Source organism: Columba livia, chromosome 14 (genome assembly GCF_036013475.1).
Source record: "Columba livia isolate bColLiv1 breed racing homer chromosome 14, bColLiv1.pat.W.v2, whole genome shotgun sequence".
In the NCBI taxonomy this organism is placed as follows: Eukaryota; Metazoa; Chordata; class Aves; order Columbiformes; family Columbidae; genus Columba; species Columba livia.
Window position 1 is genome coordinate 627297 of NC_088615.1, and position 26383 is coordinate 653679.

Below are 26383 nucleotides of genomic sequence, written 5' to 3' on the forward strand. Positions count from 1 at the left end.
ACCGGTTCCGCTGTGAGTGCTTCCTTCCCTGCCGCTGCCCTGGTGTGCGTCACAGCCCCTGTCCCAGCCGGGGCTGCCGTGGCTGCTCGTCCCCTGCAGCGCGGGGCGCGAAGGGGGCGAGCAGGACTCCCCCCTCAGTTTGCAGAGATGCTGCTGTAGCTCTTCCTGGCGGGGAAGGTCAGCGGCCTGGACAGGTCCAGCGACAGCGCCTTGGGGTGCAGCACCCGCCGCGGGCGCAGGGGGCTGGCGCTGGCCCTGGGCGAGCAGAGCGCGGCCAGCTCGGGGCCCGGCGGGCCGGTGTCCGGCAGCGGGGCCTCGGCCGCGGCCCCTGGCTCGGTCCAGCCGCGCGGCAGGCTGGGGGACGGCTGCAGGCTGTGCCGCTTGGGCGGCGGCGGGCTGTGCGTCTGGAACCGCACCGTCTTCACTTGCTGCAATGAGAAGGGGACACAGTCAGGGTGGGGACAGCGGCCGCCCTCCCTGCTCTGCCCTGGAGCCCGGGGGGAGCCGAGGGGCTGCCGGCCGGGACGGGGGTGCCGTGGGGCAGCCCCGTGCGGTGTGCAGGGGTGACGGGTGCAGAGCCCGGGAGCAGCACCCGCGGTGCAGCCGTGCATCATTGAGCAGAGACCCGGGTCAGTCCAGAGGACTGTCCCTGGGAAGGGAGAGTTGTCACTGGGGCAATTTGCGAAACTGTTTTACCTTTACAAAATTTCCCTCTGGGTGCCAGAGGGGAGAGAAATTTCCATTGCGAGTGGCTCAGGCACAGCCGCGTGGGGCAGACGGGGAGCTCTGAGCCACCAGCCTGGTGCAAAGTCTGACATTCAGGTCTGTGGTGTTTGCTTGTTCGCTCCCAGAGTCTCAGGCACTTTGGTGGGATTTTTGCCCAATTTAGGACTTCAGAAAAGTCTCCAGACTGGTCATGACTGAGTGTTGGTTTACACTGATGGAGTCCCTGGAGCATCTTGCATTTCTAGAGGGTTTAATCTGACCAGCAGAGTCAGCCACACAAAGGTCTGATTTGGTAATGCAAGTGCCAACCCCAGTGATTCCTATCAGGAGAACCTGGTGGGGCCAGAGCGGAGCCCTGCAGGGATCTGGCCGCAGTCAGCACTGGGCTGGCGCTGCCACGAGGGGCCATGAGCGGGGTGACCCCGGCTGTACCTTTTCGGTGCTGTTGCGGGAGGTGTCCGGTTTCACCAGGATGGACGGTGGGGCCGATGCTGGTGGCTTTGGAGCTGCCTCGCTCTTTGCCGGAGGGTCTTTGGCATCCAGGGTCACAGAGCTGCACATGGACGGGGTTCTGCTCTCCCCTGCTCTGACCGTGGGCGCCGGGGAAGCGTCGTGGGAGAAGTTCGGCCTCATTGCTGCCTCGGGAGGGACGCTGTGCGACGTGGGGCTGGCGTGCGGGTACAGCTGGAACGGCTGCGGTCGCAGGGCGGCTGTGAGGGGACGCCGGAGGGAGCCGGTGGCATGCACGGGGGTCCCCGCTGGCCCCGGCCTCTGCAGGGACCCGGCTGTGGAGCAAGAGCGGTTGGGAGCAGGTGAGTCAGGAATCCCACATCCACAGCTGCTTTCCCGACCGCAGCATGGGAACTCACACACTTTATTGCTTTCACAGTTTCTTGCTGTGCACAAGGTTGAGATATAGATATATATATATATATGCATATATATATATATATATATACACACATATATATATATGTGTGTATATATATATATATATGTATTTTTTTTTTTTTTTAACAGAGCCACCACAGGGGAATGAATCATTGACAGTAAAACAATCTTAAGATAAATCCAATTTGGAGTCTGAAACCCCTGAGAATGGCCTTGCGAGGGCAGCTGCCCGGGGCAGAGCAGTGCCCGCGATGGGGACCGCGCTGCACAGACCCACCGGGAAAGGGATCCCAAACCCACAGGGCGGGCTGGAGAGAACAGAACTGGCTGAGCTCTGCGCAGCCTTCGCAGAGAGCTTTCCTGTGCTGACTCAAACCCTGGAGTTACCCGAATAACCGCGGCTGGGCGAGCCGGTGACGTGGGACCCCGGGCTCTGCTGGGCTGGCAGGGCGTTCGCTGGGCCCCTCCGTCCTTGGGAGGGCTTTTGCTACAGCCCCGGGCACGTGTCAATGAGAAGCATGTTTTGGGTTTTTGCGGAGGAGGAGGAGAAGAAAAACAGAGCTGATATGGAAGGTGTTTTCCCTCCAGCTCTTTCCTGTATCAAGGCTTTTGACTTCACAATTTCACTGGGTAACTCCTGCTTCTGTTTGCTGTGAAGCGTCCTTTCTCACCTTCAGGCTAGTCATGATTTTATGCATCGTGATATTTCCAAGCTGAATATTTTTTCTCCTGAGCTATAAATCATCTGGTTTCCTGAATGGAGGGCCCCCCAGCACTTACTCTTCCTGGCGCTGCCGCGGCCGCGCCGCAGCGGGGCCGGTGCTGCTCCCGGGGGGATGGGGATGGGGACGGGGACGGGCAGCAGCGGCGGCGCCAGCGCTCGGCTCTGCCTGGGGCCGCTCTCGGGGCCGCTGCCCTGGGAGGAGAGCGAGGCGGTGGAGAGCGTCCAGGAGGCGTACAGCCCAGGCATCCTCGGCTCGGAGAGGTTCGGCTTCCTGCGGGAAACGGGGAAGAGAACAGGCTCACCCTCGACCCCGGGTTTTGTAAGGAAAGCGGGAGTTTGTCCAAAAGGGAGCTCAGTGGCTTTAATGCGCCTGCACTGCTCCCAAGTCAGGGCTTTGGTGGAAAACTCTGTGGGTGATACAGTCATTCAGGTTTCTGGTTCCATTGCAATGAGGGTTTTCATCACCATCACCTGAAGCCGCTAAATTGCCAGACCCCCTCTCTGCCTTCCCACCAGCACACTGGTCAAATAGCGCTCCAAGTTCCTCGAGCAGGCCATGATGAAGTCCTTCTCCTAATTCATTAAAGAAAGCAAAAGCTTTACCTTTTGGGGGACTAGAGGAATGATTTGTGGTTTAATAACTGAGCAGTGATTCATCAAATAACTCAGGCATCAGTTTATTATGATGAAGTTTCCTAAGGAGGATAGAACAGCAGCTCCAACCCCAGCGCTTATGGTTGAGGCGCTATATGAGGCTATTTATGGTGACTGGGCTGTGCTCTCAATTATTCGCTTGCTCTGTTTATGGGCGAGGTGAGGCCGCGGTGTTATCGGAGGCTGCATGGGGAAGAAATGAGCTGGAGAAATAGAGACTCATCCCCGCGCTCCTGAATGCGGGAGGGTGCCGGGGGGCAATGCTGCGGTTAAGCAGTGCTGGCACCTCTGGCCTGAGCCAGGCCGTTTGGCAGAAAAAAATCGATAAGCAGGGAAAGAGAAGTGGGGGAAGGAGGATCTGGGAGCACACGGTGAACTTCTGATCTGCTGCTAGAAGCTTTCAGGGAGGCAGAGGCTGATGTGCCCCTGATTGCAGGGCTGGGGAGTCTGAGTGGGGATCCAGCGACTCCAGCTGCCCTGGGAGCAGAGCTCCCTGTGCCCATCCATCCCTCCCCCGCACCCATCCATCCCCTGTACCCACATCCATCCCCTGTACCCACATCCATCCCCTGCACCTGTGTAAGAAAAACCAGACCTGAAGAGAGGAGCGACGTAGTTGCTGGGGAAGACGCCCACCCTGCCGGTGACCAGGGACATGCCGCGCAGCCAGCCGTCTTGCTCCTTCCCGAACACACGGACCCCTTCTCCCTTCTGCAGCTCCAGCTCCTCCGGCCCGTGCGCCATGTAGGGATGGAGAGCCACGCACCTGGGGACAGGGGACAGTGACTGCCCTGGCAGGACGGCCGAGCGTGGCCCGAGGCCTCGGGGCTGAACTGTGCTGAGAACTGAAGCTGCTGGCCTTGTGTGAGCAGCGGCTGTTTGCCTGACACGTCTTCAACCAGCACTCACATCGAACATTTGGCTGCTGCTGTTACTGTGCAGAGAACTCGTGGGGAGGAAACTGCTCGTGACCCCAGGCTAAAGCGATACAGATGCAAGAAAAAGCAGCAGGTAACAGAGCAGATCCTGGCCCTGGTTTCTGTCCCAGAAGTGCCAGCCAGGCGTGGGGGACGAGAACGCGGCTGGTGTGCGCCCGGCACAGCCAGGGCTCCGCTCGCGCCACCGCCGCAGCGCTGGGGTGTCCGGCACGGGGCAGCACGCGGGGACGAGCGCGGGGACGAGCATGGGATGAGCACGGGACGAGCGCGGGGACGAGCATGGGATGAGCACGGGACGAGCGCGGGGACGGGGAGGCAGCGGCTCCGCTCGGGGCTGGCGAGCAAGCCAGACTACGAGTTCATTTGAAATCCCCTCTAGACCTCCCTGTTGTGATTATGGGAGTATGAGTGAGTGAGGAGCCTTTGCTTTCCGCAGCGAACCACGTGTGACCACACAGCAATTCAGAAGCGAAAGAAAATGGCAGATTTCCAAAACTTCTCCCCCTCCTTTTTTTTTTTCCCCAGGGGGAATGTGATCTGCTCCCAAATATTAGTGAGTTACAGACCAACGCAGTAACTATCAGATGTAATTTAAAAATAAAACAGACTAGTTGTCTAGACAGTCAAGGACTATCCCATAACTTTTAAAAGGTTTCTCTCTCCTGGTTGCTCAGAACCATCGCTGGAAGTTTGGCTGGAAACGCCTGTCGTTACAAAGCGAGCGCTCGGGTCACTCGCGGGAGAGGTTTGGTACTGGGCTGTCCCAGTCCTGCCGTGCTTTGTTGCTGTATATGGGATTCCTCCTGAAGGGTGGGACGCGCAGATACTGGTTTGATACTGGGGCGTTGAGAAAGGAGCTGTGCAAAATAGGCTGATTTAAACGCTTTAAACCAGTCCTGATTCTGTAAACTGTTTTAAGGTTTTAGGATTTTTCTTGCGCTTAGGATTGAGAGTGTGCAATAGCCTGGATGACCTGTGCTAATGCAGGAGAGTAGCAAATACCAGGAGTGCAGGACGGATTTATGGCTATTGCTCGTGCGCTGAGGTTGCCACAGGTCTGCTCGGTACGTGGAGGTGCTAATTACCGTGTGGACAGCTTGTTTTGTTATTGGGTGGTTTATCACAGTGCCAGGCTGAGGGATCTTATCTGGAGGAAAACAAATCCTCACAGTGTATTATCTGCAAATTGTATGCTCTGGGGCAGTTTTACAAGGTTGGATCATTCAAAGCGACCATCACTGCCTTACTTAAAACAAGTGACTAGAGGCCTGAAAGAGTAATTAGTTTCTTTATAGTTAAAAATTTAAAGCGCGTTGTTGACAAATGGGTGGAACTATTTAACTATAAATAGTTAAGTGCGGCACTAAGGTGCTGGGAATATAACTCAAAGAGATGAGCACAGCAATTTTGTGAGGGATTGACCAGAATCCATCTCAAATGCTTCCACTCACCCAAATTCTTCTCTATCCCCTGATTTTCCTGAATTTACTGTGATTCAGCTGTGGTCAGGCCGTGTGAGCCCTGCTCAGACACGCTCTGCCCCGGACCCGCGCGCTGGAGCCGCCTCCCTCCGCGTCCGCCCCCGCCCGCCGGAGCCTTGGGCTGGAGGAGCATCAGAGAAGGTACAGAAAGTGACACGACCCCCATGTGTTTGGTTTCTGTACGTACATGTAAGCTGATACGTGGTGCTGCAGGGGGGGAAGAGTGACGATGGCTGCTGAGTGCCCCAGGGAGCCTGGCACAGCGTAGTAAGATGCACTGACCTGCAGGGAGAAAGGAAACTATAAATTGATCTGAATATAGACTTGGTGTAGCTACTGGAAGAGCAGCTGAAAACATTGTCAAGCTTTGCTCACACTTCAGGAAAAAAAACAAAGACTTTTCAGGAGAAAGAAGAGTTTGGAGCATCGGACACAACCAAGACCTTCCACTTCACCGGCGAGGTGCTCTCCAGGCAGGGCTTGGCTGGGGGAGGGGGCTCGTCCCGCCCTTGAGCTCGGGACTGGTGGGGTGGGTGACCTGGGCTGTCCAGGAGGCTCAGAGCAGCGATGGAACAGGATAAACGTGAACTAACGGCCCCAGCTCCCAAGGGCTGCATTTGAGCCCTCAGCTGTAAGTGTTGCTGATCCAGTGTGAGATCACTGGAGTGGGGAGACGTTCCCTCGCGCCTCTCCTTGCACTCGGTGTTTTCTGGCCCCTTTTCGCCTGCTCTGAGCAGGCTCAGCACCTTCGGTTCGCTCACCGTGCCAGGCGCCAGCGTCAGGAAGGAAAAGGAATTCAGGAAAATGGCATTTTGAGGCTGGACTGTGCTCGCCGGGGAGATCGTCGTATCTGCCAGTGAGGACCGGTGTTGTTGTTGTTTATTTAGCTCCAGCTGGGAGCACTGGTATCGTCTAAACCCTACATAATGCAGTCCTTGCCCCAGCAATCTTTTAATAACTGTTGTTTAAGGTATCTACCATGTCTGCGGTGTCCCGAGGAGCTCGGCAGACCTGTGCGTCCACGCGGCGCGGGTGGCAGCTCCTGCCTGCCCTGGGGACACGGGTACAGCCACCTGCTCAGGTGTGTGTTGGTTTGGGGTGGCCCCGTCCCCACCGTCACTGTGCTGGTACAGAGAGGTACCGGCCGCCCTGATGGCCGCTCTGTCTCTTGTAGGGTCTGTCACGTTCCTGCGAGGAGCCTGAGCCCCACGATTCTGCGCCTTGAGGGCAGCACTGGGCACACGCCGTTCCTGCCGAACGTGGGGAGATGGCTCCCTGGGCCTCCCGGCTGTCCCGGTGAGGATGCGGGTGGCGTTTGGTCAGGGGGTGAGGCCATCCAGCGCAAACAGAAGGAATTTCTGCAAATGCCAGCTGTTCGGGTGAAATGTTTTCCTTGCTGGCTGCAAACTTATGTAGCAATCAGGGTACAAGATCTTTCAATGAAAACAGAGAATTTTCTAGGAGAGGTAGACCTTCCCTTTCACGTGAAAACCCAGCTATCTTGCAGGTGGCAAAAGCAAGACAATTAAGCTGAACATTTTTGACTAGTCCTAGTGGGCTGCCTTGTTTCCATGCCCAGCAGCAAGGCGGGATTAGCCGGCACGAGGATTAGCTGGCTCGAGGTCATGCCTCTCTCAGAGGCGGTTGGTCCCGCTGGGCACGGCGCCGCAGCCGCTCCGTGATGCGACACCGTGTGCGGTGGTTCCGTCTGCTCAGGGCTCCCCAGGGGCTGTGCAGGCTCCGGGAGATGAGTGAGGTCTCCACAGCCTCACGGGGGCAGGAGCATTTGTTATCTCCCCTTTGCAGGCAGGACAGCCTGAGCCTGTCACAGGGGTGGAGGGACGGGGACAGTGTCCTCAGGGGTTTCCAACCGCCTCCTTTCACCGGCAATGGTCGTTTCTGAAAACGGTGAGAGCCAGCGGTGCTGCGGAGCCCGGTGCGGGAAGGTCCGGGTGCCCAGCCGCGCTGGTGGTGCCAGCCGAGCTGTGCTCCTGGTCCCAAAGCACAGACACGTTCCCGGGCGCTCGGAGCGCGCAGCTCCCCCGTCTGAAAGCAGCGCTGCCGTGCCGGGCGCGGCGGCTCTCGGGAGGTGACACCGGCCCCGGCCAGGCCCGGCGGCTGCGGCGGCGGCCCCGGGGAGCCCAGGCCGGCGGAGTCAGCGGCCGGGATGTGGCCGGGATGTGGCCACAGTCACGGGCTCCAGCAGAGACCGCAGGATCTTAACGATGCGCGTTGTCGGGGCTTTAATCTCTTATTCATTTCAAATCTAATTTCTAGTGGTCATGTCTGTAACGAGGTGCTGGGGCGCTGGCTTTGCAAGGACCTAGAGGAAAAAAGGTGACTCACCAGCTGTGTTGCTCTCCAGTAAATTAAGTTAATTAACAAACCCCAGCAACTACAGCTTCTGTCACTGCACCTGGAGCAGCACATCAGCTTCCAACCATCTTTACGTTCCTTGTTTCCTAGTCCAGGTAGGGTCAGACCAGCATCTCAAATAAGTGAAGCTGATTGGAAATTATAATTCTATTTTAATTTTGATAGCCATAACTTTTGAAATTTGGGGATTTGGAGTTTCTTTTTCCTGCATTGGAGCAAAATGACAACCTCTTGTAGGTTTTCCTGATGGAACTGTATTGAAATACGCACTACTAGATAGAACACGTATTTCATCTCAGTTCCCAGTCTGCATGGAAGCAGTGATCCCTTCAGAACACGCATCAAAGCTGGGTTTGTGTTTTCAACAGAGAGGAAAGAAGATTGAATGAAGTATTTTCCAGCGAGGTATAAGTGACTTCAGCATTCGCTTCTGCCTGTGTCCCGTGGGTACCTTGCGAGCCCCTGTAAGTACGGAGTTTCACTTTCTGCCTCTCCTTGGGTCCCTCCCTCACTCATCGCCCCATCTCGCTTGTTGTCAATGTGCTTTCCAGCTCAGCTCCTGCCCCAGCACCTGCTGACACGGGCAATTCCGCGCTGAGAGCGTTCGTGAGACGCCTGGTGGGGCAGGAGATGTTCCCCTTTGCGTCGCGGGGCCGTTGGTGCTGCTCAGTCGGGTCCTGCAGCTTTCAGGTCATTGATCAGGTGGAAAAGCCGAGTGTGCTCGAGGGCCGGCGTCAGGTTGATCAGCTCACTGTACGAGCGGCAAGGGCAGCGGCAGCTCTGGCCCCGGGGAACGGCTCCCGCGGCCGCTGTTGCGTTTTGTGCCGAGGCGGGTGCCGCGGGGCAGCGCCGGGTCCCCGGCCCCGTGACCCGCACGCTTGCACAACAGGCACAGACGCGTGTCACAGCCTGCAAGCCGGCTGTGTCTCCCTGAGCCCGGCGTGGCAGCGGAAGGAAGGGCAGAGGGAGGGCTGGCGGCAGCGCCGCCCCGCCGCTTCTTCCCTTTTATGGGCTGAAACGAGCCCGAGCTGAGCCCTGGTGGCAACGCCGGGCGGGTTTGAAAGCCCTTTGCTTCCCAAGCCTGTCCTGTGCCCGCTCCCCCCAACACCAGCACCCTGGAGACGGGACTGGGACGTGTCACCCATGGGGTGCTGCACGGGGACACTAGTGGTCTCCTTTGCTTCCCTCAAATGAAAGGAGCCTCATAGCTTAGGGCAAGGGTCACGGAGCTACAAGATGCTGGAAAATTCCCACTTGTTTTGATCCCCATGCTGCAAACCTCCGGGAGCAAAACTGTTGTGAAGACAGGAAATTCCAGCCCTTCGAAGGCAAAACATTACGTGTTCACTCTGTTGCTTCTGCTGTTGACAATAGTTCACACTGAGACATTTTTGGTAAAATTATATTGGATTTGCGAGACAAGATAGCATTTCAATTGAGTTATAGTTCTATTGTAAGGCTTCATTTCCTCTCACATAAACCAGGATCTAACATCCAAGGCTCTTTGGCAGGCTATTGCTAAGTACAAAATGCCTGCTGGGTTTTATTGCACAGACACCAAACTACCAGGGGCTGGCTTATTGCTTTACAAAATGTTAGAGTAACCTTGAATACGAAAGATGTCATATAAATCTAAACAAACCCTTTTTGCTCCCATTTCAGATGATCCGTGAAGATTCTGTATTGAGAACTTTAGTCAGAGTGGGAAGAAGAAATGAGACTCTCTTGCCTCTGCAAATCAAGAGCGGATACGGTCCGAAAGGTCGGTCTGTGTGTGTGATCTCAGCGTCTCTCACCGAGGCGCAGGCTGCAGAGCACAGGGGCTGCGGAACGGCCCTGCCTGGCACAGAGCGTTCGTCTGACGTGGGCACATGTGGGCACATGTGGGCACATGTGGGCACATGTGGGCAGAGGACTAAGGGGAAGGCTGACAGCCCCATTTTGCAGAAGCAGGAGGCTGCTCCGTTACTTCTGTGGGTGCTACGACCCCGCTGAACGGGCATTGGTGAGGCAGCCGGTCCTGTGGGCAGTTCATGGGTTTGGGAACTGAGCTCGTGGTTCCGCAGTGTCGCGTGTGCCCCGGTGGGCAGAGGGCGGGTTGGGTTCAGAGAGACCCAACGTGTTCTCCTGCGCTGAGGTTCTGGGCTTGTTCAAGTTTTTCAGTGAAGCGCAATGCTTGTCATTGAGCATGAGCATTGGGGATGCTGGGGACTCCTTTATGCTTGAGATGTACCAGAAAAACTGAAATACCAATTCATAAAAAGAGCGGTTTCTAGGTTCCTGTTAAGCGTGTGGGTTGGACGAAGAGGCGGTTGAAGCAATTGTGGCAGCACAGACCTGCCCAGTGAACGCAGCCTCTCCCCTGGCCTCATGGGCTCGTCTGCTCACAAGTCAGGGCCCGATTCTGCAGGTCCTGCCGTGCTGGTGCAGCTGCAATCTGAGAGGAGCTCGGAAGGGCTCCTTGTGGAGGTGACGCAGGGGAGAGCGGCCAGTGGCTGATTTCAGCTTTAATTCTGCAAACGTTGAGACCTACGTCCTTGTAGGGCAAACCAGACGTTTGCTTGCAGGGTGAATTGGGGCGCACACCCACATAGTGTCTGCGAATGAGCTGACGCTCAGTTTGCTCCCTTGGGAGTTCACGTTCCACACCACTTTCTAAAATGAAAAATAGTTTGTTTTGCCAGTTCAGCTCTCTGTTTTCTGTTCTACACCTGGAGCTCACTGCAGGAGGGCAGAAATCAGAACGGGAAGGTGCTTTATCCATGTTTAGTTACTCTGATAACTTAATTTCTCCTTTTATGAACTGCCTTGGGTCCCTGAACTCTGAAGACAGACCTTTCCAACTGAAAAGGAGGGAGGAAACCCCAGGCAGCCTGCTGTGGATGCCCTATCTGACCGACACTGTTAGCATGGGAGCTTTGTCTTGGTGTTTGTGCTTTAGCTTTCACATTGCTGCCTGTGCATCGAGTGTTTCTGCCCAGGCTCTGCATGCTGGACTCGCGCTGGTGCCGCAGCATCCCCACCGCCGCCGCTTACCTGGAGAGGGGCTCCGCAGGGAAACTCGGCTTTCTCGCCGCCCTGGGTGGCCACGCTGGGGTTGCTGGAGCTGATGAGGACAGGGGAGCTGATCTCCAGCGCTGGGCGCTCGCCAGGCGTGTGGACCATGCGGTTGAGGGTGTTGAGGGCGGTGGTGATGGAGAACGGCCGCAGGCTCTTCCGCCGGGAGTCGGGCGCCTTGGGGAACGCCGGCGGGTCCGCGCCCTTCGCCTTGGGAGTCGCCACTCGTAGGGACGCCACCTTGAACTGGGGGGACCAGTGGCTTTTGCTGGTGTGCAGGAGCTGCCTGGCAGTGGTGTTTGGCTGCAAGAGACAAAGGGAGACGCGGCGGCACGTTTAGGAGCCGCGCCAGGCACAGCCCGCCCGCTGCTCACTTTGCTCTTTCTCTCCTTTCCTATCCGGCAGCAGAGCTGTGGGCAGATTCCCGATGACGCTACGGGTGATCTTTGAAAACGTGCAGCTCACTCATTTCCCTGGTATGTTTTCGGTGACAAATCCCGGATGCAAAAGTACTGATGCAAAGCTGACAGCAAAATGAAAACGCGTTTGAAAAATGTGTTGCTTAGACAACAAGTTACTGCGGTTGGCGCTCCTCCCCAGTGCTTTACAGAAAGGTTTGTCCCTTGTCGAGGCCTTTGGCTTGCAGCGGCAGGAGAGCCGCCTGACTGCAGCAGTGTCACAAGAAATCTGACTCTAAACGAGAGGGGCGTGTGGGCACCCTGCACGCTGGCACGCTTCGGTGCGTCTCCTGCAGCCGACGTTACGGCGTGAGCTGGAGAAGCCCTCGGTGACGGTGGCGTTCCCGGCAGAATCAGATCCGCCCAGGTACATCTCTGTAAGCCCAAACACTCATGGCTTGATCCTGCTCCCATTGAAAAGAGCCGGGCTTGTTAACCACGGGGCTTAATGAGGGAAGAGTCAGGCCCTGACTTTGCATACGGACAGCGTTCAGACGGTATTCCTTGGAAACTGCTGATCAAACAGTATTAATAGCAAAGGGCATGTGGCGACAATGTTTTTTACCGCGATGACTGCCAGAGGAATTAATCATGATGTACTGCTGACAGTAACGAATTGCAAAAGCTGAGATTCTCCCCCGTGGGGCGAGGCAGCGCGCCGGCCCGGCCGGCCCGGGAGCCGCAGCGCAGGGGCCTCTCTAACCTTAGCACCTTAAACAGGGATCGTTTGCACTTTTTCCTTCTCCTCACCCCTTAAAGCGAGGGTTTAAAGCTACAGTGTGTGCATATGTACACATATAAGATGCTAATATTGTCATTACTGTATGTAATTAAACTTTAGCCTAAACTGGAAACGTTTTTCTGCCTTCTCTAAACGTCAGGAGATACAATAAAATGGACACAAAGCGAAGTGTCAAAGCCATGGAAAGCCTTGCATCTCCCAAGGCAGAACTACCTTTGCCTTCCCTGTAATTAATTTCTAATTCCTTGGGTGGCTTTATGTGGCCCTAACTGACTTATTTCTGTTAACGCCAGACATAAATAAGTAATTACCGAAGCTAAAATGATTTCATTAAATGAAAAGATATTTTACAAAATATGTTAGAGCTTCAAACAAGATGCTTTGCTAGTGTCCTTTTATAAAATAGCCACAAAGGAGTGCTTGCTGTAATTATGACGGCTGCAAGTATTAATTTGATTTTTCTGAATTCGTGTTGGTGCCATTTACAACCTGCATCTCCAGCTAAAGGCAGGAATGCAATTAATGTCTAGACCAGCACTAACGAACACCGGCAGGGAGCGGGCGGCTGAAGGGTCTGTGGAGCTGGAGCACGGGGCCCCCCCATGGCATGGGGACATGGGGACGTGGGGACGGGGCCGCCGTCACCAGCAGCTGGGGCTCCTGGGGCAGATCCCCCGCAGACGAGGCTGCACAACAGCCAGTTACCACAGAACCCGTTAACAATGTAGCTTGGATATTTTGCCTGAATTTTGCATTTTTGTCCCCAGTTTTCTCCCTTGCCGTGGAGGCTCCATGGCAGCAGTGGAGGGGTGGGCAGGGTGGGGAATGGGCGCTGTGCACTCGCTGGGGACAGTCCCTGCTTGTCACCTCGCTTGCCCTCTGCTGCCGCCAGCCCTGCCGGGACGGCGGTGGCCTCGCCGTCTGGCCTCGCTCAGCACAATGCTCAAACGCCTTTTTAATTTAAAGCTGCGAGCGTGGTTGAAGCGGGACGGTGGCCGTGAGTCTGAGGGCGAGGACGTGGAAAGCCTTTGACCTGCTGGACGGTTTCCGTCACCCGGAAATGGCTCTGTGACTGCCACGCGCACAACTAATAATGAGCATGGCGTTTTTGCTACAGCCCCGGAGAAGACCCCTGTGTGAGCGCCGGGCGCAGCGGGGCCGCGGCAGCAGCTCTGCCCTGGTGTCTGCAGTGGCTGCCCGGCCGCGGCCCTTCCCGCGGGAATGACTGGCCGTGGCCACCAACGGGACAGGAACAGGGACAGGGACAGGGGAATGCTCTTGCTCTCTGCAGAAGCATCTGTTTGCTTTAGATCTGCGCTAACTCCCCACGTGTGAACGGCACTGTGGGAGCGGAGCTGAGTGCAGCCTCCTGCCACAAATAAACAGAGTGAGTAAGCCCTGAAACAAAGGCAAATAGAGGGGAAGAGAAAAAACAAATGCAGACGGCAGAAAACTGAGGAAGGCGCCTCCTGCTAATAAGTGAAGTGATGATGAAGGGAGGGTTGCTCTGCCCAGCCTCTGCAGCTGACCAGCACGCTGGGAACTCACATGTTCTCGAGTGGCTGGTGATTTGTGACACTGGTCTGAACTGGTTTTTCTCTCTTAGTTCCTCCCCTTAGTCAGAAACCACAGCGGGCTCTTGGCTGTTTGATTTCTCTTGCCCCACACCAGCCACCCCACAGCCAGCTGTGACTCCCTGGGGACCCCTGGCCTGGACCACAGCTCCTGCTCCTGCCTCCTCCTCCCCGAGCGCCCGCGGAGCATCACGGCCCTGCAGCGCTCGTGGGGAGCGGTGACACCGCTGCAGGGACACCGGCGTTCCCAGGCAGCGCTCCCTGCTCCGCTCTGCCGTGTCTCACCTCCTCTGACACTACGGGGACCTTGCTGGGAGGTGCATCACTCAGAACAGCATCTCCTCCACCAGAGCCAACGTGAGCTCTGCAGCCTTTGGGGGGCAAAGGGAAACACAGTCCAGGTTGGGGTGCTGCTCTGCCAGTGCCTCCCCAGGCTGGGCATGTTGGAGCTGCATAACCCATGTGTCCCCAGGCCTGGGCGCAGTTTTCTTTCCCGTGTCATAGGTGTCGCTCGGCGATCTCCTGGCGCGCTGCGGGGTGGCGTTACCTTGTGGAAGGTCAGGCAGTCCTTGGCGTCGGTCCTGTCCCTCCTCAGCTCCGCGCTGCAGAGCGCTCTGCCCGCCGACGGCAGCTGCTGGATGACCTGCACGGAGCTGGCGGGGAACACACCGCTGAGCCCGTTGACCTCCCCCAGGTACCAGTTCTCGTCCAGCTGGCGCAGCAGCACGATGATGTCCCCCTTGTTGAACCGCAGCTCCCCGGGGCTGTGCCCGCGGTACGTGTACAGCGCCTTGGCTCGCGGGACCTGTGGGACCAGAAACAGCCTTTGCATCTGTCCCTGTCAGCCGTGCTGAACATAGACAGGATTTCCCAAAAGCATTCCTAATTACTGGGAAAAATTTAGAGGTCTAAAGCTTAAGCATGCATCTATTTGGATTAACTACCCACATCCTTTCCTGATGTCTTTTTCTAATGAAGACAAGCCCCAAAATACTTATGCTAAATTTGTATCAAGATGAAAAGCTGGCTGGACTTGTTTAAGAATATTAGAAAACAATTAATGCCTTAAACTAGTCTTCCCGTGGGATCTTATTGCCTGCTGTAAGGTCTCCTCTAATCCAATGCCTGTTTTAACGACCCCGGGTGTTTCTGTCTCGGGGTGACTGAAGGTCGCAGCCATTGTCCCGCTGACCTGGCGCTGTCACCTGCAGTGGCCAACAGTGCCTGTCTAGGGGAACATGCCAAGCAAGGTGAGCACAGGTCCCTGCTCCGCTTTGCTCATCTCCCTGCTCTGTCATCAGGTGACCATGATTTCTGTTTCAGTATTTAATCTGGGTTACAGGAAGAAAGGCTTCTTAATGTTATTGTTGTTGCAGTACAACACGAGTAGGAAGGTAACCAGAAAAGAGATGAGGGAACTTTACCATCCTGACTCTCATCGCAATGAAGCTACAAAGTTCACTTAAAATAACTGCTTTACAGACCTTTATCTATACTTGAAAACTCAATTTAATACACAGTGCTACATATGATTTAGACGGCTGACTAAACCCGGAGTGTAACCCAGGCGATGCAATGGGAGGGCAGCCTGGGGGGTGTTTTTTGTGGCAGGAGTGCAGATGTGCTGACGTTTTCTGCACTATGGAGCTGTTCTAGTTCCGCGTTTGGGAGTCCTGCACATTGGAAATCACTCCACACCGCAGGACGCTGAGACGACGTTCAGCCGGGGCCGGGGCCAGGCTCGGTGCTGCTGGCGCTCTGGCCGGGTGGGATCTCCCCATGCGAATCCCAGGGCGCTGAGCGGGGCTGCTCCGGCCCAGTGTCCCCCCGCACCGCCAGCGCTCCCCCCCGCGCCGCTGGCGTCCCCCCCGTGCCGCTGGCGTCCCCCCCGCACCACCAGCGCTTCCCCCCCGCGCCGCTGGCGTCCCCCCCGCACCACCAGCGCTCCCCCCCACGCCGCTGGCGTCCCCCCCGCGCCGCCAGCACTCCCCCCGGCACCGCCAGCGCTCCCCCCCGCGCCGCCAGCGCTCCCCCCGGCACCGCCAGCGCTCCCCCCCGCACCACCAGCGCTCCCCCCGGCACCGCCAGCGCTCCCTCTGCCACTCGGCACTGCGGGGAAGCTGCAGCTCCTGCGGCCCCTGTGCCCGGGGCCAATGGGGAGTGGGTTGGGCATGAAGACAGTGCTGTATATCCTAAGCTATTATCTGAACTATTAGAGCTCAGATATTGCTCTTTCCTTGAATTGTACAAGATTCTTGGCTTCAATAACACCTTGCATTGTGGTTCATGTTCTTTAATCCCTTTTAATAGAATCACAGAACCATCAAATGTCCTGAGCTGGAAGGGGCCCACGAGGACGACGGAGCCCTCGTCAGGCCGGGGCTCGGGCAGGGTGTCTGCAGGGCTTGCCCACCCGCCCGCCTCGGGAGCTCAGGGAGGTGGGACAGAGAAACTTGGCGCTAGTTTCCTGAAGTGCAGAAAAGATCAAACTTTCCATGGAAATGATTTAGGTTTTGGGAAGACAACATGTTCCAGCGCTCCCAAACACTGATGATGGCAGGAAAATGAACCAAGAAGAGAAGAACTTTATGTACTGCATTTACTTCAAAGCATTTGAAACAGGAAGCAATTAGTTTAATGTTTAGTCCTAATTAACTCATTTTGCCTGTTAAGTTGCACTAATAGTAAACAAACGCATTCACTGGGATTAGTGACACTGAAAGCACGTTGTGGGGAAAAAAGACAGTGAAATAAATGAGACTGAGCCCAGCTTTGCCGTCCATCTGTCCATCCGTCCCCTGAGCTCCTGCAGGACACACGGACGTGCCAGCACCAGGAGCTCCCCGCAGAGGGACAGACGGACCTGCTGTCCGTGAGGAACCTGGGTCCTGGGAACAGGGGTTCCGGGGATTCGCGCTCAGGCTCGGTGACGGGCTCGCTGGTGCTACACGAGGACAAGGAGCACAGATCGCGATTGCCTCGGGAGACCAGAAAACAAACAGGACTCACGCGGACTGCAAAACAGGGCTTGTAAAGGCGGAGCACACATGGACGGGGACAGTGAGAGAGTGGCTGCACAGCAAAACACAGCAAAACATAAAAGGCGTCAAGAACGAGTTATGGAAATATATTAAAAATAAGAGAAACTCTGCAATGAAATGCATGCCTATTACTGACTGGGAAAAGTGAAGAAGCAGTGGGTGCTGAGAGTCTGCGCTATTCTTTCTTTGGCAAGAGAAAGTATGATCAGATATTCTGTGAGATTAATGTTAATAGGACAGGAAAGCAGGCAGGATAAAGCTGACCTGGGCAGGACGGGTGTTTGTGGCTGAGGGCTGGCTGAACCTCCCCCCGCTGGGTGAGGGGCTGAACCCCCACTTCTGCAGCTCCGCGTTAACCCTTTCCCGGCTCCCGCCCGCTCCCAGGCTGCCCCTCGGCCGGCCCTGCCCTGCCCTGCCCTCCCGGTGCTGCTTCCTGGCGCTCCCGGTGACCGCCGACACCGTCTCTTCCCTCGCGCTACAGAGCAGGGCACCTGTATTCGCTCCTTGAAATTCGTTGCAAAACTTGGTGCATCTACATGAATAACAGTTAATATTAATGCTTATATGCCTCTTTAGCCTCCAAAAGATAGCTGGAATTTTGGTCTTTTGGGGCTTGCTAGTAATTTTGGACACACAAGGTAACATTGGTGTGTTCCTTCATGGGTGTTTTGCCAAAGACGGCGCATCTCGGCGCTGGTCACTCCTGCTGCTGCGGGCGCATCACAAACCACGTTTCTTTCTTTCCTTTCTTTCCCCCTCAGCTTCGGCTGTTTTCTGTCCTCTCTGGGATGTGTTAGACCCTCTGCGAGGCACCTGTTCCGCTTTATTTAAAGCAGGTTAACTGCAATAGCAGAAGCTGGGTGCTAATTAAGCCCAGTGATAAAGACAAGCTGTGCCTGGAGATAGTTCACTTGGGGCTGAGGGAGCAGCTTGTCCGGGGCGAGGACGTGTCCCCAGGTGACAACGTGTCCCCAGGTGAGGACGTGTCCCTAGGCGACGATGTGTCCCTGGGCCAGGACGTGTCCCTAGGTGACGACGTGTCCCCGGGCGAGCGGGCCGGGAGGATGAGGTTTCCTGCTGGCATCGCCGGGTGGTGCACGGAGCTCCAGAGCGAGTCTCCTGCTATTTGATTTCTTTTGATAGGTTTTTCTGCCCTCACTATGTCCTGTCGCTTTTTGTTAATCCCAGGCAGCGTGTTACTTCAGCGGGGTGGTAGTGGCAGCGAAACATTCAGCCAAATATTGGCAATATTGGCATGCTCCATAGCTGCAGGGTTCAACGTCTCTCTTTAAGGTCAGTTGGGAAAACATGATGAGGACCCATGAAAAACAACCAGAGGTGGTTGAAAACATGTGTAGGATGTTTGGCCCACGGCTGCGAAGAGCCAGCACTGGTGGCTGGCGAAGGCTGTTCTCCGCGATGCCGCGTAATGCTGCAGTAGTAGTGTGAAATTCAATAAGTAGGAGGGGGAGAGGAGGATCTTTTGTGTTGTCCTGTGCAGGTGCACCTCATGTCTTGTCCCCGTTCGTAAGGGATATGGAGCTGATGGGGAAGAATTTGTTTTTTACCTGTTTTTGGTATTTGGCACCAGCTGCGCCAGGGCAGCTGTCCAGTACATCTGAGTGTCCCTCTGTACAGAAACCAAATTGCAGATAAGTGCATGTGAGGAAGCGATGGTGGCAATGCTGTCCCTGCTTTACCTGTGGGGACAGGACTGGGCAGTGTGGGCTCCCCAGGGACAGACGGTGACTGCAGGACAGCTCCTGACCAGCAGTGATTTACACAGCGCACCGAGAGCTGGTTGTTATCTGCATGTTGACGCCAGAGGCCATGCTGGCTTCTCACAGTGCTAATCGATAGCCACTTGTCCACCTTGATGACCAACTTTCTGGAAGTGCCTTCAGCCTCTGCGCTGGCTGCTGCATTTCCCTGCGATGAATGAGCCTGACGGCTCCTTTGTGTGCTCAGCTAGCACAGGTTTCGGGGCTCTTTAGGATCCAGTTGGATGAAAAGAGCTATTTGAATGTAAATTAATTGCCATTACAATTCTGTTTTTCTGCTTTTCGTCAGAGGAGATAACTTCAGCCTTGTCACACAGAACAAAACCTTCAAAAGTGCACTTGTCATTTCAATCTCTTCATATAATTATATTCTGAGGATTCAGACAGCTGGGTGGTTTCTGCAGATTTTCTCCCTGAGGAGCTGCTCCCATCTTCCCAGCACAACGGGCTGTGTGCGCCAAGCAGAGCCGCGTCTGGCCCGGCCTGCGCTCGCTGGGGCTGGCGCGGCCGCCGTGGCTTGGCAGGCGCTGCTCCGGTGCGGCAGAGCGGGGACGGCCTGGAAAGCTGTTTGGTGAGCGGAGAGAGGGGAACCCGCGGCGGCCGCGGGGGCAGAGCCGGGCGGCGGAGGCTGCCGCGTGTTCCAGCTGTGGTGTCTGCATGAAACCTTTTCACGCCTCTTCCCCTCCTGGTCGCCGCTATCAGATGTGTTTGTCTCTGCTGCAGTCAGCAATCTCAGGCAGTGGTTAAGTTGTGTGTCATGGCTTTAAGCCGCACGGAAAACAAACTGTGTCAGCCCTCGGCGTGCCTGGTCATGATGCTCTGCCTCAGCACCGCGGTTCTCAGAAGTGGCTGTTTACCTGCATCCCGCTCCCTCCCCCTCCGCTCCCCATTCCGGCTGGATGGCTGCGCTCCCTGTGCTGGAAGAGGACGGTGCTGGCACTGCCAGGCCGGGCAGCGGTGCTGCCTGCGGGCACGGGGACCGGCAGCCGGGCCGGTGCTGGCGGCAGGGCCGGGGCGAGGGACGGCGCTGTCCCCTCCGTGGGCAGCAGACCTGCCGTCTGTGCCACGGCCCCACCAGCGCTCAAAGCTGCCAGGGGCCTGCGCCTCTGATTGCCCAACAGCCCAAGATTTAGTCTTCATGTTATTTCAGGGCAGCGCTCCATCAGTGACAGTACATTTCTCCATTCCCCTGCCGCCTCCGCTTCGTCCGCCATTTTGATGGCAAACTAATGGCTGTTGTGATGGCCACAGCTGCGGGCCAGGACTGGGGAGGCCACTGTCCACCTGGCCTTGGCTGTCCTCGTCCTGCCCAGAGCACCCGCACTCCCAGGGGACACCAGCGCGGTTACACAGGACACAAGCCAATGTGCTTCCCAACCGGCCAGGCTTCTCTTTCCTCCCTGCAAAGCCAGCGAGCAATTTGGGGTCTGTCAGCTGCCGGGGCCCGAAGGAAACCCTCTTAAGGGGGTCAGATTGCCAAAGGACACGTCTCTTAGAAACAACCTGAGCCGTGACCCCCGTGCCAGCATCAACACATCATCCCCAGCCGGGGAGTCGCGCCAAGAGCAGCACTCCAGACTTTCAGCCTCCTCGCTGACCACGACACTCAGCAGGTGAACACGCAGGCCGAGAAATACTGTTCTATTCCTGACTTGCCATCTGAGCCTGACTCATTGCCTTGGCAACCAATTAAAACACTTTTATGTGTCTGCAGTTCGGTACCTAGTTTTGTCAGACCAGCTCCGATGCCGACTGGGGGTCCTTCGGTTCCCCCGCCCCGTCTGCAGCCCGGCAGCTGCGGGCTCAGCAGCGGGTTCAGTGGGTGATGGTGACAGAAGCACCGGTGTGACCCATGGCAGTCAGCTGGGAGCCCCACTATGGCAGAAGAACGATACAAATCGCTGCTTGTTTTCCAGGGAACTGGAAACTGGTTTTCCAGGGGTTTCAGCCTTCAGCCCATCAGAACAGTATTTTCCTAAGCTTTCCATAGGGAACCTGGCACAACCCTGACCCAGAGGCTGTGGTGCTGCCTTACAGTCGTAAGGAAATGGCCGGGTGTCCGGTGGGGAGGACACGGACTGCTCACAGCCCGGCAGAGATCCCTGCTCTGCGCTCTCGGCTGTTGCGCCCTCGGTGTTTGGGGTGTGTTGTCAGGCAGCCCAAATGGAGGTGACTTCACTCTCTCTTTGCAGCAGATGAAAGTGCTAAAACTACATGCAAAGGCGAAAAAAGGCATACAACGGTATCTGCGCTAGGTGCAATCCAGCACTGCAGAACCAGTTCCTTGGGCCACTCTCGGCATTCTTTTAGGATGAGACAAACCCCGATGGGATGCGGCTCTGAAGGAGAACTGGGGCGAGCGCTTTCTCCCGGGAGGCTGTGAGGCCACACAGAGGAGCCAGCCGAATCCAGCGGTTCCCTTTCCAGCCAAGGGACCCTGTGGCACAAGCAGCCGCCAGCTGCAGCAGCTGCTGGTGAGAGGATGCTCCGGCGCTCCGCTCCGGGGAGAAGGAGCCAGAGCCGCCTCCGGGGGCACAGCCAGCGTGCCTGTGCAGTCCCCGGCTTCCTAACGCGTTCAGCACTTATGCAGCCCAAGCCTGATGCAACTCATGAGGTCATTACTGTGATTGCACAGGAACTGCCGGGGTTTTGGGGGGAGTGAGGGGGTGCTTTGCACAGCGAGTGGGTGAGAAAACGTACTTGCTCCCACTGGGTACAACCATGAAGGTGGCTTTGAATAAGGTTTCAAAAAGATCCAGCAATCCAAGTCCTGTCTGTCAAATTCAGCAAGGAGCTGGAGATGTTTCTGGAGGAGGAGAAAATACCAAGACACGGGCACTATATATAGACGTCCGTGTGAAGGTGGCGACGTTGGAGTGCAGGGTATTTTTATCCCGATAGAAGTGTTATCTGTCTATCTCCCATGAAATGCTGGAAGGGGGTGTTACAGCACTCTGTGCACGCACAGAGAAAATAGCCCGAGTCACAGTTAAATTGGCGTGGTCTGTGTTGTCCAGAGCGAGCTGTCATCCTCGGAGCTTTTCTGCTCTGTGTTTGTCGCATGACCAAGTTCAGGAGCCGAGCGGCTGCCGAGTGCCCCGGCGGGGTTGGCCGCGGGCACAGCCGGGCCGGGCGCCGCGGGGCCGCTCTGCGCCCGGCACACGCGGCCCCTGCTCCCCCGCGGCCGCGCTCGGCTTGCGCCGGCGCTGCAGCCAGATAAGGACGTAACACAAGACGTAACCACATCTGGCACATGCCAGGGGCGGTTCCGAAGAGTTCAAAGGCTTCAGCGTAGATTATTTACGCATTCACCTCCCAGCAAATCTTTTTACTCTTTAATTCCAGACAATTTATTATGTAGAGATGGTGAAAATCCAAAGTCTGTCCTCTCTGCATAGACGTTAATGATCTCAAACCTGCCGGAGCGGTGCAGACCCACACGCTGCTCCCCCGCTGCTCGGGACCCCCGAGCGTGCCCACCCCCTGTCACCAGGTGGGAAGGGAAGTCAAAAATGATTTACATGCTAGCAAATAAGAAATAATTTGGGATGGCCTGTAACTGGAATACTCCCCAATTTTTAAGGACTGTCTCTGCGGAATTCCTGACTGCAAACTGAGTATTTCGTTACAGCTAATTCAGCAGCTCTGCTGGCTCTGCTCACACTTCCCTCTTGCAATGATGTGAGTTCTTGTCTTGCTTGCTGATGAGGGGATTTGCTTTACTTTCTTGGCTTCATGGATGCTCAAGAGGATGAGGAGCAAAAAGACAGCAAGGAACTGTATCTGCTGAGAAATTTTCATCAAACTTGTGACTTTCTCAGCTCCACGGAGTAAAGGAATTTATTTATATAACAGCTTCTTTGGTCAAAACAAAACATGTCCTGTATCCTGCTTTTGATGTTGCATCTGCCTGCGGTGCAGAATGGTGCATGTTAATTTCATTTGCTTTGTAGCACAAAGTGGTGCAGTCTTAGGAGCAATGAGCAGACTCTGCAGAGTGGGGAAGTCCCTGGGAGAGCACACGGATCGGACTGGGGGGCACAGGGAGGTCCCTGGGGGCTGGGGGGCACAGGGAGGTCCCTGGGGGCTGGGGGGCACAGGGGGTCCCTGGGGGCTGGGGGGCACAGGGAGGTCCCTGGGGGCTGGGGGGCACAGGGGGTCCCTGGGGGCAGGACCAGGCGGCTGCGCTGGCCGGGAGTCCCGACAAACAGCAGCTGCTCTGTGGCCCCTGCTCACCGGGTTCTCCGGGTGGATGCCCAGGCACTCGGGCACTGCGAGGGCAGGGACAGGACAGGCATCCCCACTCCCGCCTCGTCTCTGCACCGCTCGGGTGCTCCAGGTGGGTCCTGGCTGGTTTTGGGTGCCGGCTCGGGGGTCCGGGGACACTGGTGTCCCACTGAGCACCCAGAGCATCCTGTGCTCCTGTCTGCATGTGCTTAAAACCACCAAACCCAAATCGTGACTAATACTTTTCATTCTTCACCTTGCAGCCGAGGATTCCAAAGTGTTTTATAATTAATTAACTAATTAAGTCTAAGAGCACTTTGGTGTAAGACGTTTTCTCTCCCTCGGTGGGAGGCGCAGGCAGAGGGCTGGCCCGGCGCGGCCGCAGCGCAGCTCCCCGCTCTGCCCGTTCCCAGGGGGCTGCTCTTTAACGCCTTTGGGAGCTGCACACCGACAGATGCTGCCGTTATCTAAAACCAGCAACGAGCCGAAAGAAACGTGACATGGGCGAGAGAGAAGCAAAGCAGATTCAAACAGCTGCTGAATCTCAGAGCATTTGGTGTGTGATCCATCCCAGATGACGCACCGACGCCCCGGAGGTTCCCCGGGACACACGAACCGCTCGTACCCAGCGCAGGGTCCCCGCAGCCCCCCATGCAGGAACCCCCACAGTGGGCAGGACAGAGAACCCGTCCCTGTGTGCCCGGAGTCCAGAGCTCTGCAACTCGGGAAAGTGCTCGGAGAGCAGGAGCTGTTCGAGCCGGGCTTGGGTGTTGTGGAGAGCTTTGTAGAGACGCTGTAGAGAAGGACAGTTCAGGTGAGAGAAATGGAGATCCAGGAATATAGAGCAGGGAAGGGGAAGCCACACATCAGGCTCTACCCCAAATTCAGTATGAGCCAAGTTACTTTAACGGGTCTAATATCTTGTCCTTATTACTTAATAAAAGCTTTTGTACCGTTAAAGAAAATGACAGGAACAACTTAGAATTTTAAAATTAGCCTAGTAAATCATCCCTAAAGTTAGTAAGTTGAGTTTAATATTTTTCATTAGTGGACCTCAAAGTATTTTGCCAAGGACATTAGCATCACTAGGTGCTTTCCTTCCTTTCCTATGGCTGGGGAAACTGAGGCACAGCAACAGGAAGTACCTTTCTGCAGCTCTAACAGTTACAGCTTTGCAATTACTGATTTAATTGCTACCAGTCAAAAATCAGTATACTGCCTGGAAGTTAAAGCACCTGAGCTGCAGCCCCCCAAAAGTCAGCAAACACCTGGCAGCTCCTGGGGAGAACATCTGCTGCGAAGTTGTTGCAAGGAGAAGGACAAGCTGGTTCTGTCTCAGCCTGAACGTCAACCAGTTGTGCTGAACTCAAACCAGTCAAATACCACAAGGAAGCAGCAGCCACATTTGCAAACACAACAATCTCTCACTTCAAACATTTCTGCAGTGCTAACAGGAAAGTTTCCTACTCTTGGCACACGAGAAGACAGCTTTGTGTGCCAACAGGCAGAGCAAAGACCGCGGAGCTCTTACCCCGTCCACGGGCGTCCTGGGGGCGGTCGCCAGGCGGTGCTGGTGCAGCTGCAGCGCCCGGGGGACCCTGCGCAGGGAGGCGGGGGAGGCCGGGACCCCCGGCCTCTGCATCGAGCCGAACCTGGGCAGCGTCTGTCCGCCCCGGACGCCATCCAGGAGGCGGATGAGGAGCAGGTTGGAGGGCAGGTGCTCGATGCTGCAGAGGACCAGGGTCCTGCACTCGGGGCACCTCAGCTCCTTCTGCGACTTGAGGATCCTCTGCAGACAGGGCTTGCAGAACGTGTGCTGGCAGGGCAGCACCTTCGCTGTGCCGTCAAGCTTTTCAAAGCACACAGGACACTCCAACAGGTCAAGGAGAGCTAAATCATCCATCTTCAGGGCAGAGCTCCGTCACGAGTGGGGCTGGAGCCATCCAGATGCCACATCCACCGGAGCGGGCTGAGCGGCGTCCTGCAACCTGGGCACAGGCAGCGATCCTGCACGGAGGAGAGGGAGGAGGGAAAAGAGCAGAACCGGGCTGCTGGAGTATGTAATACATCCCACCTACATTGCAAAGCAGTGCCTCACCAGCCAATTTGCAAATGTATACTTTGCGTTCGCATCCAAGCGTGCAGTGAGTCAGTTGTGAGTCAGTGGGTGCCGGGGCCGGCGCTCGGAGCCCCGGGTGCCGCTGGCCGGGCGGGCGGACCCGCGGCTCCCCGCGGCAGGACGGCGCTCAGCCGCACACGGTGTCCGCAGTGCTCCTCGGCCTGTGGGTCACAACGGACACGACAGCAAAAAGTGTACCAGCTCAGGAGATCAGAGTCCCCGATAACCATCAGACTGGACCTGTCTACGCTCGGCTCGGGCGGGAAGCAGCCGCTCCCTGCATACATCCCTCGCACACCTACACACCGCCTCGTTTTTCTGATGGGTTCTAATTAAGCTCTCTCTCTTCCAATTTTGACAGCAGTTCTATAAAAAACCCTTCAAACACAAGGAGTCTCGGGAGGGACCTGGCAGAGCCGCCAGGCGCTCTGCGGTGCCATCCTCGCCCGGTTTGGCTGCCTCAGCTGAAGCTGAAGCAACCCAGACGATTATTCCTCCCACAGCCCGAAGTCACTCAACCGGCTCCGCTCGCCGGCGCTGCCGGCACCGCAGTGCAGCCGCGCCGGGGTTCAGGCCCGGGCTTGCGGCAGCGGGAGCAGCCTCGGCGGGGGCTGCGGGGCCACAGCGTGTGCCAGGCCTGGCCTCGGCTCCCGCTCCAGAATGGGGAGCGACGCCCCGGCCACCCATCCCTGCGGATGCTCAGCTCAACAGCAACTGCTCCCTGGGACAAGAGCGAGAAACCAACGAGCCTGTGTTTGGCAGCAGGGCCAGGGCTGAGTCCCCGTGCGACTTCCAGCGCCATCACCATGGGCTCCACCAGCTCGGGGGCGGGGGACAGCGGGTCCGTGCTGGGGGGACGGTCACAGATGGGTGCTGAGCGCGTCCCCTCTGCTCCCGCAGCCCCACGACCCAGACCCAGCAACTTTGGCGGGTGCTTTGGCGCAGGCGCCCACTCGGCCCGGGGGGACGGGGCACTGGCACGGGAAGGGCAGGGGCATGCATGGGGTCTGTAACTGCATCGCTTCGTCAGCCGGATTCCCGTCTCGTGGTCTGCCCTGCTCGCACATACCCGTGTGCTGCCTAACCAGAGCGGGACACGGAATGAAGGTCCAGGTCTTCTTCCTTAAGAGCGCTCCCATTTCTCCGCTGTGTGCTCACAGCCCACAAGCAGCACAAATACTGGAGAAGCCTGTGAGCCCGGGGTGATTTCTGCCGCTCCTGTCCCAGGTAATGCCGCCAGACTGCACATGCGGCCCTTCCCTCGTCTCAGGAGGACTCGTGCAGAAGGACAGCATGGACATGGTCAACCTGGTGTTTTACAAAGTTCTTCCCCCAGATCATGATTTTGTCAAAACAAAGTTTTGTGGTGGTGTATTTGTTTGTGTTTCGGTTTTTGTTTGTTTGGTTGTTTTTTTTAATGGTGACCATTTGGCTAAATTAGAATGTTGACAAATACCTTCAGGGTAAGGCAAGAAAGCAGTGACCTCACTCTGTTTCATCTCAAGTTTCCTTTTACTTTGGTATTTCTTTGTAGTCTGTCATATGCTGATTTGTGCTTGGCTGACGGAGGGCACACTTTCAAATGAATGATGTT

The 26383-nt window shown here is 56.4% G+C and overlaps 1 protein-coding gene and 1 long non-coding RNA gene across 4 annotated transcripts; one reads left to right on the top strand and one right to left on the bottom strand.

Moving 5' to 3' along the window:
• Positions 1-25428, bottom strand: SH3RF2 (SH3 domain containing ring finger 2). Its single transcript, XM_065029389.1, has 8 exons — positions 24202-25428; positions 14169-14426; positions 10827-11150; positions 5602-5696; positions 3591-3761; positions 2398-2612; positions 1159-1511; positions 1-428 (listed from the first exon to the last, which is right to left on the bottom strand). The coding sequence occupies exons 1-8, from the start codon at positions 24571-24573 to the stop codon at positions 135-137; spliced, it is 2082 nt and encodes a 693-aa protein (XP_064885461.1). The 5' UTR covers positions 24574-25428; the 3' UTR covers positions 1-134.
• On the top strand, positions 3755-12159 carry LOC135575393 (uncharacterized). Of its 3 annotated transcripts, none has more exons than XR_010466026.1 (3): positions 3755-8254; positions 9453-9552; positions 11253-12159. It is a non-coding gene; the product is annotated as an uncharacterized LOC135575393 (long non-coding RNA). The 3 variants fall into 3 exon arrangements; XR_010466027.1 differs by having other exon boundaries at positions 3755-6495; positions 6589-8254; positions 9453-12159; XR_010466025.1 differs by having other exon boundaries at positions 9453-12159.
• Positions 25429-26383: the final 955 nt, after the last annotated feature.

Coding starts and splice junctions, on each gene's coding strand:
- SH3RF2 (XM_065029389.1), bottom strand. CDS start 24,573: ATGGATGATTTAGCTCTCCTTGACCTGTTGGAGTGTCCTGTGTGCTTT. Junction 1,512..2,397: donor CCGCGGCAGCGCCAGGAAGA/GTAAGTGCTGGG, acceptor CTTGCTCCACAG/CCGGGTCCCTGCAGAGGCCG. Junction 429..1,158: donor CCCGCAACAGCACCGAAAAG/GTACAGCCGGGG, acceptor TTCTCATTGCAG/CAAGTGAAGACGGTGCGGTT.